Source organism: Rissa tridactyla, chromosome 2 (assembly GCF_028500815.1).
Source record: "Rissa tridactyla isolate bRisTri1 chromosome 2, bRisTri1.patW.cur.20221130, whole genome shotgun sequence".
Classification (NCBI taxonomy): Eukaryota; Metazoa; Chordata; class Aves; order Charadriiformes; family Laridae; genus Rissa; species Rissa tridactyla.
The window spans coordinates 9,355,168-9,369,242 of NC_071467.1; the positions used below are offsets into that span (position 1 = coordinate 9,355,168).

Here is a 14,075-nt window from a genome sequence, read left to right on the forward strand (position 1 = left end):
AAAAGGAAATTCTTACTCCTGCTACAGCCTCAAAAACCAAAGAACAGTTGGGTTATTTATTGATGCTGCCCAATCGCCAGCCTCCTGGCAAAGCGAGATCCGTCTCCAGACCCTGCTGTCTTGTTGCATGCTGAATTCAATTAAGGGAAGTAGAAGGGGCAGGGGAAAAACTGAAAATAGTGGTAATCGGTTTCACTTCATATAATGCTTTCTGGAAATACAGCATGATTTTTAAAAGAAAAAACAAAAGAAATTAAATTATCCTGTAAATTATTTTAAAAAAACACTGGACTTCTTGGATATTTGTTATTGTTGTTTTTTGAAGCCCTGAATTGTCAACACTTATAAATATTTATTTGTAGTGAAATCTTCTAGCACAATCCATAAAAATAAGCACAGATATCTACAACTGCTCCTTCTTGGACAGAGTCAGAAATACTCATGTAGGAGGGCTCAAGGTAAGTAGCAGGAGAATTAAGCTGCGCAGAGAAATATCCCAATGACCCCGTGAGAGATCAACAGAGGCTAACACCTCAGCGTCATGATCAGTCCCTGAGTATGCTCAGAGAAAAAAAATAGCTATTTTAACTGAAGACAGTTTTGCAACCTGTTCACAGATGAGGGCTTTCATTTCACACTCCTTCCGCTGATCACACTTGTCATAAGACACTGTCTAATTCAGAGCACTCTGTGACATCAGTTTCTAAACCGAACATCCCATTAAATTTGATACCAATCATATGATGAATAATAAAAACTTCTGGAAAACTATTTTTGGGCAAGGCAAAAGCTTTGGCCCTGAGAAGCACAATTAGAAGCTACTGCAGGCAGTCTGGGGACTCTTTGATGGATGACGTATTGTTCAAGTTATTCATCCCTGAGAACCGGCATTTCACAACTGCGTTCAAGAAGAAGTAAGTCTTCCCAGCTTGCAAGGATATGTTCACCAAGTCAGATACTGTACAGCAGGAGCCCAGGGGGTGACGTTATGCCATGGCTGTGAGGTTATTGCCAAAACACAGTCTATTATTGCCAAACACAGTCTATTTCTCCTGAACACACTGATGAGTGATAATTTTACTAAGAAAGTAAAATGCTTCTGCTTCTTTCCCATTAGCCCTCTTGTTATTCTTTTGGGTTTCCAAGCAGAGAGCAGGAGATCAGCCTACAACAAAAGCTGTCAGCCACCTGAGAGTGCAAAAAACCTGCTTTTCCCTCTCCCTACAGGAAATGACTTCTCCAATGTAGTCAAGAAACGCAAAACTAAGGCGGAATGTAGCTTAAGGCAGAGGCCACAACCATGGGAAGGTGGCAAGCCATAAGCTGGCAAGCCAGCTGTGGAACAGAAAGTCTTTTCATAAGGAGGTCTTCACTTATGTGGGGTGAAAACATATCCAAAATACTCTTCTGACACTCACCTAGGCACTGGTTGTCTATAAGGAGATCATCTGTTTCAGTCCAGTCCAGTGCTGCTCCAAAGCTATCGATGCAGAAGGATTTCTTAGTGTCGGGGTCTTGCTGGGAAGGTCTATACTGGCCATTTTCATCACACTGCAGACCCTGCTCATTGGTTTGACAGTATGTGATGCCTGTTAGAAGTAAAAAAGAAGAAAAAAAAAAAAGGTATTTTGATAATGCTGTCACAGGGTTTCACAGAATGGTTCTGGTTGGAAGGGAATTTTGGAGGTCATCTGGTCCAACTCCCCTGCTCAAGCAGGGCCACCTAGAGCTGGTTGCCCAGGACGATGTCCACATGGCTTTTGAACACCTCAAAGGTTGGAGACCCCACAATCTCCCTCGACAACCTGTGCCGGTGCTCAGCCACCCTTAGTAAAAAAGTGTTTCCTGATGTTCAGAGGGAACCTCCTGTGTTTTCATTTGCACACATTGGCTCTGGTCCTGTCAATGGAGTAGGACAATGTTTCAATGCTGTAGGACAGAAGTACTCTAAGTACAACAGAGACTTTACTGAAAGTTAATCTATAATTTTCATTGTGTTTCATGCTCTGAAACATGGTAGTCTCACTTTTTTGTTGCTACTGCAATTCATACTCCAAACATTTTTAGGATTCTCTGCCATGGATCAGATCTCCTTTATGCTAAGTACTGTAAAGCAAAGAAGTACAGAGAAGGAACTGTATTTTCCTACAGGTTTGTTTAGTGCCTACTGCAATGGATCCATGAAAAGTTATGAGCAATGGCACAAGAGACATCACATCAATTTGTTGTTTGCTGCTCCCACACGTTTTTATTTTTTAAAAATGTACTTTTCAGAGGGAAAGAAAAGGTCTTCACACTATTTTTAAAGATTGAAGAAGTTTGATTTTAATTAGCAGCATCTTCCCCAACTACCTAACATTTTTAATGATTTAAAATGTTTAGAAACCAAGTATCTGGGCTCCACAGAGAAAGAAATCTGGAAATTTGACCGACTTTGAAGGCAGCAGCAGAGAACCCCAGGTGGACTAAGCCTGACAGGGTAACCACCTTCGTGCCCTCCATCTGAGTTGCTACTTAAGCAAGCGAGGCTTATCTACGTATGAAGAAACCACCAGGGTTCAGTCTGACACATCAAAATGTGACATCATCAGCATTGTTTCAAGTCAGTGCACTGAAAGTTTAGGAAATTCTTCTTGTGCCTCTCAGCCATCCTTGCCACAGAGGCACAACCTCTGGGAGGAAAACAAGGTAAGCAGCAGAGGGGAGAACGCTTCAGTCCTCCATTTTTCCTGTGCTGTGTTCATCGGGCAATACTTTCCTTTTTGTATCTGGCAGTTAATTCAGCAAACTCTTCAGACTTTGTAAGCAGACAGCAGAGAAAGAAAGAAAAAAAGAAGAAAGGTAATTGTGTACAACATGGCCCTTTGGAAAGGGCTGGCACTGAGCCTCAACACACAGGTGAGGTGGAAGCCAGGCAGGGAGCTGGTTTAGTTGCAGGCGCTTATGGTAGAGAAAACTGCAAGTGCAGTAAAGAAAACTTAAGGAGCAAACTTGTAAGAACAGGAGTCCCATACCTACACTGGGAACACATACAGAAATGAAGAATGATATCTCAGTCTAACATCTTCTTTAGGCAAAAGCTAATTGATGTCAGGGTGCATTACAATAAACATGGGGGTTTTTTATCCCACCTAAGAAAATAAATAGGTTGAAACACAATAAAGCAGTCCCTATGCTCACCAGTACTTCCAAGAAACTCATTCTCACTACTCACTTTAATTTTTACCCATGACCTAACTCTAGACAGAACTGAATTTGGCCTTAAGTGATATTTTTTATGGAACGGATCCAAAACTAATTCATTTAAACTGAATGCACCAACTTTAGTGAACATATTGATAGCTGCTTTGTGAGAAGTATTTTTATTTGCAGGGGAAAGAGCTGCACAAAGACAAGACTGCTTTAGTGTTCATGAAAATGCTAACAAATGAACTATGTAAGATGTTTGTCACTGATACTGGACACCCAGGTATCATTTCTGAGGACAATGAACACATCTTAAGGAACCACAATGTCCTAGATGAGACTGACCACGCATTTCTCATGCATTTTTGGTCAAAACACCAGACAGATTTTTCTGTCTTTGAAAAACATCTTTGAATGTATGCAGAAGAGATCATATCCATCCAAAAAAACCCAGAGGGAGGAGCTTTTTTTTTAAACTTACAGATGAAAAAAAAAAAAAAACAAAACTCCATCAGTTATTTGAAGCCAGAATACAAAGGATAAGGGAAGAAATGAGTTCAACTTACAGTGATCAGCGCTGAATGCCCCATAGGAGTTGGTAGTTTTGCCCACAGGACACTTGATACAGGAGGAACGTCCTGTCTGATACTGATAGTAGCCAAGAGGGCAGGGAATGCATTCATCGTTCTGGAAATGACTGCCTGGAGGACAAACAACTGCAAAGAGAACAACCACCTTATTACTTTTTTGTAATCCAACCAGTTCAGGCATTTGCGCACATATGTGGGCAGGGTTTATATATACCATGCTGGTAGACTTGCCACAGGCTTCAAGCTCTTAATATATGTAAACAGTCCTTAAACGTTCATTAAACTCATGAATGACTGCAATATAAACCATGGGGGTTTTTTGTCAGAACCCCCTGAAAATGTTCTTGGATTAGTGCACTTGGCTCTTTGAAACGACAAGTCCAGGCCTGATTTCCATTTGTCAAATCCATTTGTAATCAGATAATGCACTGTGTGGGTATGTTGTGAAAAAAAACAAAGGAACACAAGCTACAAACAGAATGAGTTCTGCAACCACTACAGACCGAAACAGGAAGAGTCTTGGAGCAGAAACTCCAAAAACATCATCCAGAAACACACCATATGGTAACACTTTGATTCAGAATTCCTGGTAATGAAATTTTTGGTGAGCACTTCCAAACTAAACAGTAATGGCTGGATTAAAAGTCACTAATTGTGCACTTGACAACCCAAGCACAAAACAAAAGGATATTCTTAGTCTGTATAATTATCATTTTCAGAACAAATCAGGAGTAATATTTCCAGCTGACCTGTTGCATGTTATAAAGAAAACTCCTTGTCTTCTGGGACGTCATGAAATACTGTCTTTCCCTCCAGATCACGCGAATGAACATTAAAGCAGAAGAGGCGCAGACACATTTGCAGGACAATACCTTTACTTGTTATTTCACAGCTGCTTTCCAGATGTAGATTTCCTTCAAAACACTATCAAATGTATATTTTGGGACTTTGACAAGGTGCAAAACTTCATTTCTTGCCCTACATCTTGACAGCACTTTAAGCTTATATGGGAGAGAAACAGTAATGGAAAATTGGCCATCTCCACTGCAACCCATATGATGAATTGCTGTTCTGGCCAACACACCAGAATATAAATTAATTTAACTTACAGGAGAACTTAAATCAGAATAGACTAAAAAGACAGCTAGTGTGAAAATGATCATGTCTTCCTTCATCTGCTTTAATTGGCCCAATGGGAAAGCCTAGGATGAGACAACTGTGAGACTGAAATTTTCCTCCCAAGTAAGTATCTAGGCAATTGCTCTAGGTATAATGCATATCTAAAATCAATTACATCACCAAAAAGTCCTGGAACAGACAGATTTCTCCTCTCTCATGCATATTATTTAATACACAGGAGCGTCTGATACATTTTAAAGACATTTTCCAACACATGCAAAAAGGATCATATTTGTTGCAAATGAGCAACAGTAGAAATTAAAATGAAATGAGTAATCCATGCCTGAATTGAAGACAAAGTGCAAAGGATGAGGGAGACTAATTAAGCAATTAAAGTTTAAAAAGGTACAAATTAAGCTTTTCAAAGCACCCTCCTTTCTTTGCATTTATAGTCATGATGTGAAAGTAACACCTGTGCCTCCAGCCACATTTTAAGCAAGTAAAATTGCCTTTTCAAAAGGGCACAAAGAACAGCAAAAAACACTGGTGCAGAGAATTATGTTTTCTAGATTCCTTAACTCTCGAAGGCACACATCATTTCAGCTACAGGTTACACTCAACACAATTACATAGAGGTTAAATTCGATTTGGGAAGTCAGACAAAACATCACACTGTACTTTTTTCAAACTTTAACATTCTTATATTTTAACAATGTAGGAGACTTAGAAAAAAGCCTTGAGCCAAAATCTCAGAGCTAAGCATTAGCACTGGGCCCAGAATTTGTATCTCTAGAATAGGAAAAAATAAATAAAATTTTAAATTTAAATTAATCTTTCCTGTACTTCAGATTTGTAACTTGCCACGCTTCGACCCAGACTTGGGCTTCTGTGTACCAGGGGAACGACACGCTGAGAGAAATTTCCAGGCTAAAGAACGACTCACTGGGGAAACACAAATCAGCTCTGTGCAGGGGTACCACTCCTCACAGTAGCCTCATTTCACTTGGGACCAGCTCTCACTATGTTAAGAATGCTTAAAAACTGTCACAAGTGATCATTGCACCCAATGCTTGCACTGCTCTTTCCTCCCTCCAGGGATACTGGAAAACTTTGGGATATCAGATTCTTGATCCAGATTATTCCAAATGAAGTCTTTGAGCTGCCAGCTCAGCTCTAAAGCTATCACATTATTTGATTTGGGTTATGCCCTGCTCAAAGCAATTCTGATAGAATCGCCAAGCTTTCTAAATAATAAAAGGAACTTGCATAAAAATACGTAATAAAACAAAGATAGCTCACAAAAAGGCCTCAGGCTTTCTCCTGACATAAACGGAGGGAGAAGGGTTGAGTTCATAGAGCTGCCTCCTGGACAGTTTCCAACTCTCTTCTTTTTGACTCACACCTTAGCAAAGAAAGTGTCTTTTTTCCCTTTAAAATTTAGCTAAAATAAAACTGTTACCTCAACTCTTAAGGAATTATAATCATAAATACCTGTAAACTTAGTGTATGACTGAAACAATGAAAAAACTCCACATAAGAAAATCTAACACATGATAAATGTTACCCATTTTACAGGCAGAAAAACATAAAACAAAGCCACAATAGATGCAAAGAAACAGATGACTGTAAGGAAAATACACAAGAGATGAAGAGGCAGGTTCATGCAAGCTGTGTGTTCCTAAATGAAAATGTTGAGTTTATTTGGAACAACAGAAAGCTGCCGCTACTAAGAGCTGTTGATACTTTCTGAAGCGAGGGGAAATATCATTTTCGGTGAAATAAAACCAAACAAATCAATAAGATCAAAATCTGAAAAGACAATTTGTGTTTCAACAAGGTGCAACAGGAAAAGGAAGAGAATAAAGAATCCCTGTCACCCTCACACAACTTCGATTTCTGTAATCACAGCCGATGTCTTACTACTAACCCCTATTATTAGGAGAGAAACAGCCTCAGAAGGATAAATGACCAGAATATATCCATAATGCAAAATAAAACTATATATATATATATATTTGAGAGGAACCAGAAACTGAATTCCTAAATCCTCTATTTAGAACAAAATACACACTCTCACTCCATAAACAAGTGTCCAGCAGCGTAGCTACCATGACATTTGAGAATACAAAATCTCTGCCAAAAGCTGGAGCAGAAACTGTCTCCTTTCCACATTTCTTTGACACGTCTTTTACTGAGTGACTTTTTCTACAGCTAGCTGGTTCAAATATGTATGAACTAACTTACAAGGCAAATTAATTCACTGCTTCCTAGAGGCCTTTATCCCTGGCAGGAAATATTTGGCAAAAAGATCCAATTCTTTCCTAGTCGTGTGATGGACTCTACTTAATAAATGATGATACCTTTAATCAGTACAAGAGTACATCTTGTTAAGTAGCTGCAAGTTGTTACAGACTCCGGATACTCTGTAGGAATTAATCTTTTTTCTGCATAGTGTATTTAAACAACCAAAATCTGAAGTGTTTCAGACTGTGGAGATGAACTGAAACTGCAGTCAATTTACCCTTAAAGGTCCAAGCTGGAAATTGCAGCAGTTCAGAACTGATTTGTCACTTGATTACTTTGAAGTCCTTGCCCAGGCATTAGGAAGCTTTCCTAACTTAGGGAGAACAATGATACCAAGCAGGGAGATAAGTTGTTTTCATGTGTTTTGATTTGTTCTTAGCGTCTCTAACTTAAGCTGTGTAGTGTTGAAGTTTTCCAATCTGAAAATATTCCTCATTTTGGGCAACTTCTTCAATACCTTATACCGTTGATTTTTATACCTAGAAATGATACATCCCTCCTCTGTTCCCAAAGAAAAGCTAGACATAATGAATACATCCCAAAATGACATAAGACACAGTATCATACAATCATAGAACAGTTTGGGTTCAAAGGGACTTTTAAAGGTCATCTAGTCCAAACCCCCTGCAATGATCTGGGACATCTTCATCTAGATCAGGTTGCTCAGAGCCCCATCCAACCTGACCCTGAATGTTTCCAGGGATGGGGCATCTACCACCTCTCTGGGCAACCTGGGACGGTGTTTCACCACCATTGTTGAAAAATTTCTTCATTACATCTAGTGTAAATGTACCCTCTTTTAGTTTAAACCAATTATCCCTCATCCTATCGCAACAGTCCCTGCTAAAAAGAGTCACTGGTCCAATGAGAACGATCAGGGTTGCGCTGCAGGTGGGTTGATGTTGATAGAAACAAGAGCAGGGCTGTTAAGGCAGAGGCTCTTTGGCAGCATGACCCGGTACGCAAGAGTGCTAGGTACAGCCATGAGGATCCATCAAAAAGATAGGTTTGGCAGCCCTAAGCAGGATGTTTGCAGAAAGGCAGCCTGTTCCAGGGAAGCAGACTAAACAAAACGAAAGAAGAAGAAAAGAGGGCAGAAGTGCAATTAGGCCTGGGTGTTGGCCAACACCAAGAAAGCTTCCATTTGAGCTGGCTGGAGTTGGCCCAGGAATTCACAATCATAGAATGGTTTGGGCTGGAAGCCCCATCCAGCCTGGTCTTGAACACCTTCAGGGAAGGGGCATCCACAACGTCTCCGGGCAACCTGTTCCAGTGTCTCACCACCCTCACAGTAAGGAATTTCTTCCTAATATCCAATCTAAATCTCCCCTCTTTCAGTTTAAAACTGTTACCCCTTGTTCTATCACTGCGCTCCCTGATAAAGAGTCCCTCCCCATCTCTCCTGTAACCCCCTTTAGGTACTGGAAAGGTACTATGAGGTCTCCCTGGAGCATTTGCTTCTCCAGGCTGAACAACCCCAACTTTCTCAGCCTGTCCTTGTAGTCTCAGGACTTTCACCATTTCTTCATCTAGGTTTCTATTCTAAGTAATGTATCATCATCTAAAGCACTGGCTACATTATCTTTACAAAATCATCTTACTAAGGATCACGTACATTACAGAAAGACCTTCTAATACCAGACAGATCTAAAAAATCCCCAAAAATATTTGCAAAACTTTCTATACTATGTCAGTGCCATGACGCCCATTTCCAAATCATTGATTCAATGCAAGGACTGAACAATAACCAAAGCACTAATTCCCATCTCTCATCAGATTTATCATTCACGTTGGTGCTTCACGCCTTTCACGTATTAACCATAAACACAAGTTCACTGATGATTTTCTAACTTTAGCTTTATACTGATTCCTAACAGCATCAAAGAAGGGGAAGCTAAACTGAGACATACCACATCCTTGTGAATTTGGGACTGTTTTCCCAGGAGACGAAATTCTTCGAAACCCACTTCTACATCCTAGCTGCACACTCGGAGACAGATCAAATTCTTCATCCCAGGGAAAATCAACGAAAGAATCTGCTAGGAATTGCTTGGAGTCCAAATGCAGCAGAAAACCACCATCCTCAATCTCTTTTATAAATGCTCCAATGAGCTTTTCTCCAACAATTGCATTTTCTAAAGGGGGAAAAAACACAACAAAATAGTATGGAAGAGATTTACAATATAGTAATGGATAACCACACAGAAACTGATGAACTTTAAGTTAAAAACATACAGAAATACAACATGTTAACAAACAGCAGACAAGAATAAATCTGTACAGTGTCCTATCAGATTAAAGTACTGATCTCAATATATGTAGAGGTGCTAAAGAAACAGCAAGAATACCACAACAAAAAAAATGTCATATTCAAGAACTAAAGCATCAGAGAACAAAATTAGATTTCTGAGATACAAAAATTCAGCAGATGAAAACCAGGATTATCTGATTTTCAGATTAAATACATTGCTTTTTTTGTTTCCAATGGATATCGTTTGCTTCTTTTTCAGCATTTTGTTGGTTTGTTTTTGAAGGCCAGCACCTGTAGCAATATAATAATCACATTCCATCACACTACTGATAGCCAACATATGCGCCTATGCAAGAGACACACTCTTCACAATCGCTGAAGCTGGTGTTTAAAGCCAGAAAACAGTGAGTACATTTCCTACTCTCTATATTCTTACTTGCCCAGACAGCTTCCTTTCCGATGACCTGTACAAGGACAATTTTCAGTGCTCATTCAAGAACGAATTCCACAGTTTGGCTGGACCAGAAATACTACAAGAACAGCATTCCCAGTGAATTTTGTTTGCCCTCCTGTTCTGTTCACCCTTGCTGGCTTTATGGCATTGAATTAAATGTTGATGTGGTTTTCTGGTCCAAATTTGCAAGACAAGGGCCTCCGGTAGCTACAAGGATGAGCAGCCCAGTAACCCAGCAAACGGGAAGTCCTGCACCCTATATACTTTGAGTTTTGCAACTACACTAATGACCTTGGACGTTGAATTTTCACAGGGAGGGTGTTATATACATGAAGACAGCGTGAGGAATGTTACAACTCACACGCTGTACAAAGATTAGTATTTGTGACTGACGTGTCCAAGGCAAATAGCGGAGGGTATCACTGCCTTCTCACGTGGCAAGTTCCCTGACTTTGTGCTGTAGCCCACGGGCAGCTTTTAAATTGTGGGAGGAGAAAATTTCACAGCCAGGTACGAGGCTCTGGTGACGCAGAGCTGCCCTCCTGCTCGTGATGAAGCACACACAGACGTACGATGCTTTTTCTGAAAGATCATCCTAGACCTTTAACACCTAAAGCATAGGTGCCCCCTCGCTGAACATTGGTCTGTAACCAACTGCTGTGGTATAGATGTTGTTTCCCCCTTTGTAGAGGAGGGACACAAGGTTTTTACACTTAAGGGCTAAAGTGAATGGACCTCACATTAAAGCTGACAGCTTTGTCCTTGTATTCTCAGTGCTCTGTTCCCTCCAGCTTTCAGCAACCTATCCTGCTGCTCTGACACATACTATAATCAACAAAATAGCACTTAGCTTTGTTCAGCCCCAGGCCAAAATGATACTTAGGTCACGAGTAAGTAATTGGAGATCGCCACATAACCAACACTTTGCAAATGTTTTGCCAGAACTTGTCTCATAATTGAAAGCAGGAATAAGCAGATTAGCCTTTTATTCAAGCAAATATCCTTCCAAATCATCTAGTGACTAGCTGTAGCAGAATTAAAAATAACCTTGACATGACAGCTGGAGGGAATTCCCACGTAGAAAAGAAGCAAACAATCAAACCAGTAAGAACCTAACTAGGTCTGTTGAATTTCCTTTGGTCTAAGATGCTTTCCTGTGTTGAAAAGTTCTTAACACTATCACTAAATGTGACCCTCCTATAGCCTTGGAATTTAGTACATGAAAATATCTGGAAGAAAAAAAAAGTAATGAAGCATTCATGAGTTAGTTAGATTTGAGGCTCTCCATTGGGAACATATGTGGCTCTGCACTCCTGTTTAGCAATTCTTTTCTGAGATACTTCACAGGAGGGGAAAAAAAAAAAAAAAGCAGCAAGACTTCTCATTTACCTGTAAAGAAACTGAGAGGAACAAAGCTATTTTAGTAATGTCAATTTTCAAATCAGAGACCCATTTTTCTCACTCTGTGTAAATACACCAGCAAACACCTCAAACAGAAAGACTCAAAGCTGCTCTAGAAGGTAATGGAAGTTGATGGTGCCAAGAGCATACAGAAGGCAGGTTCTGCTCTGCCACTTATGAAACCATATGGCCATTCCCAGAAAAGCAATTTTAGTACTACAGGGAAATTATAGCGTGGAGAGGGTCAAAAACATAATGCTCTCAAAGCGGAACACTTTCAAAAGTAAAGTTTAATGTAAAACCAAACACACTTATACTTTGGTCCACCTCCTGCAAACTGCTTGAATATTCATGGATCTGGAGCAACTGAACGGATGTAAACATAAAGAGGCTGTAAAGACATGAACCGCACGACCACTGCAGCCAATGTCTGCAACTTGAAGGCTTTTGGATTCAGCTCTGATCAGGCAAAAACTGCTGTAAGGCACACGCCTCCAAGTCCAAAAGTTAGAGGGAAGGACACGTGCAGGCAGAGTTATTTATATTTAGTGCTGGGAACACCATTGCAAAGCAGTAAAACTGAAGAAAAGGTGGCTCACAGGGCATTTGAACTTGGGATGTGTCTTTTACATCTTTTATTTTAAAGGGAAATACTGGCTGCTTTGAAAGAAGTTCCTTACACCATCCCTAACCTGCTTGGAAACCACAGGAAAGATCTGCCAGTCAGTGGTCTCTGCAAAATTACTCTAGGATGTCTGAGGTAAGGGTTATTCTTTAGTGTCAAAGGTAATGTAATAAATAGAAAAGGGGGGAAATGAAAGAAAGGAGAAAAAAAAAAAACAAACCACAACTTGGAAGAAACTAGTTACATTTTTGGCAATGTGTGAATTGTGTTTCTGAGTCCAACCAAGTAAGGAAACACAATCTTTTCCACCACTGAGGACCTGTCCAATGGAAATTAACATCTGGGACAGTTCAGCTCATGCCCAATAAAGTAATTTTTAATCTCATTTAAGGAAGCTGGGAGAGACAGTCCTATCTGAAAGAAACATTCAGTTATAGCTCCTTTCCACTGTGCAGTCACGGCCTGAAAAGAGAAATATATCAACACCATAAGCTCAAAAACAACTCCAGTGTTATAAAGACATTTTCAGTGAGTATTTATAGTACTTTGCTAGTGCTTTCTAAGAGCAGACACAGGGAAGCAAAACAATTAAAAACAAAGCTGGTTTAATTCACAGAAATATCAGAGGGGAAAAAAAGCAACTCACCAACATCATGTAAGTCAGGGAGAGAAGTTGCGGGGATGTTTTCCAGCTGAGTCCTCCACGTGACGTTCACCCCGAGGCGGTCCACGCTCAGGCATTCAACATAGACAGTGGAATCATCACAGACAGAAAGCGAGCCGGTATTTCCAAATGCGTTTACCTCGAATTTAAAATTAAATGAAACCACGGTTAGTCAACCTGAGAACCTTCTAGTCCTTGCCTTTCCCTACTCAACTGCACTGTGCTCAAGGTGACATTTTCAAAAGGGCCCATAAAAACAGAAGTAGAAGTAGGAAAAGATAATTTTAGCAGGTGATTTACTCACTGTTAGAATAGTCTAAGGGTTCTCTTCCATCAAAATATATTTTTAATAAATATTTCTGCTTTGTATCTCACCTTTTTTTTTTTAATACAAAAAAAAACAAGAACAAAACAAAACACACCACCAAACAAAAAAAAAAAAGCACCAACAGAGAAAAAGGATTTGAAATTACCTGGAGATGACATAAACCACGAGCCTTCAATTCATCTAAAATAAAGATCTGGAATGCCTGGAGTAATCCAGAGTAGTCAGAACTACAAGTCTTCTCAGGAGGCAGTAGTAATTGAAAGTGTGTTTGAGCTTGGACTGTCTGAAATGATTGGGGCTCTAAAAAAGATAAGTAGAAAGGGCATTTAGTAGCCTCATTATGTTATGCAGAAACCAACTTTCAAAGTTACTTTGAGAAAAGACAACATTGATTTGGCATTTTGATCTTGCATCAATAGCATCTCCCCATTTCTAGGTGGAAGCAGCAGCGTTGTCAGTAGTTACAAATAAGCAGCAAGAGACATGCTTGATAAATATATATGTTGTGCATTAGGGACAAAGCCAGGTGATGCAGTTATGCAATAATAAAGATATATTTTACACTGGAGCACTAACTCACAGAAGGATAAGAAACAATCTGAATCATTAATGACTTTTTGTAAGACTTGGCAGATAGGAATTTCCAGAGAACTAGACGAAAGCTGACGTTATGCCAATACTTAAAAAAGAAACAGGAAGACAGGAATTATTGATCTGTCAACCTCCGCTTCTCTCAGACACAATCATGAAAGGACTCCTATTAAAAAAGGAAATAAATGATTAAAGCAATTAATACTAATTCAAATGGGCTTTCAGAAACCTAGCTTGTCAAATTAACTGGGAATTAAGTTTTAAGAGAGAATAAATTTGGTGGCATAATAATGGTGTTGACGTGGACAAGGGCATTCCAATCCTTTGATAGCAAATCAGTGACGCAAATCACACAAATTGATGAGAAGCCCATGAGCTCATCAGTCACAAAATGAAAATCAATTTATCCAGTTTTCGGCCAAAAAAAAAAGGTGCAAGTTTCTTGGCTCCACTGGAGTTATGCCGACCTCAGGCTTCACAGAGAGTTTGCTACCTCAGATTCAGCACAGTGGTCATGCTGTCATTGCACCTCCAAATGGAGATGGCCCTTATCCCACCAGCT

At 39.8% G+C, this 14,075-nt stretch overlaps 1 protein-coding gene across 1 annotated transcript in view; it reads right to left on the minus strand.

Annotated features, from left to right (window-relative positions):
- TG (thyroglobulin) overlaps positions 1-14,075 on the minus strand; it is a 158,989-nt gene that overhangs the window by 113,146 nt on the left and 31,768 nt on the right. Inside the window, exons 18-22 of the mRNA XM_054193484.1 lie at positions 13,068-13,222; positions 12,577-12,733; positions 9,110-9,334; positions 3,753-3,902; positions 1,419-1,589 (exon numbers count right to left, since the gene is read on the minus strand). Coding sequence (XP_054049459.1) covers positions 1,419-1,589; positions 3,753-3,902; positions 9,110-9,334; positions 12,577-12,733; positions 13,068-13,222 — 858 coding nt within the window. The remainder of the gene's footprint in view (positions 1-1,418; positions 1,590-3,752; positions 3,903-9,109; positions 9,335-12,576; positions 12,734-13,067; positions 13,223-14,075) is intronic.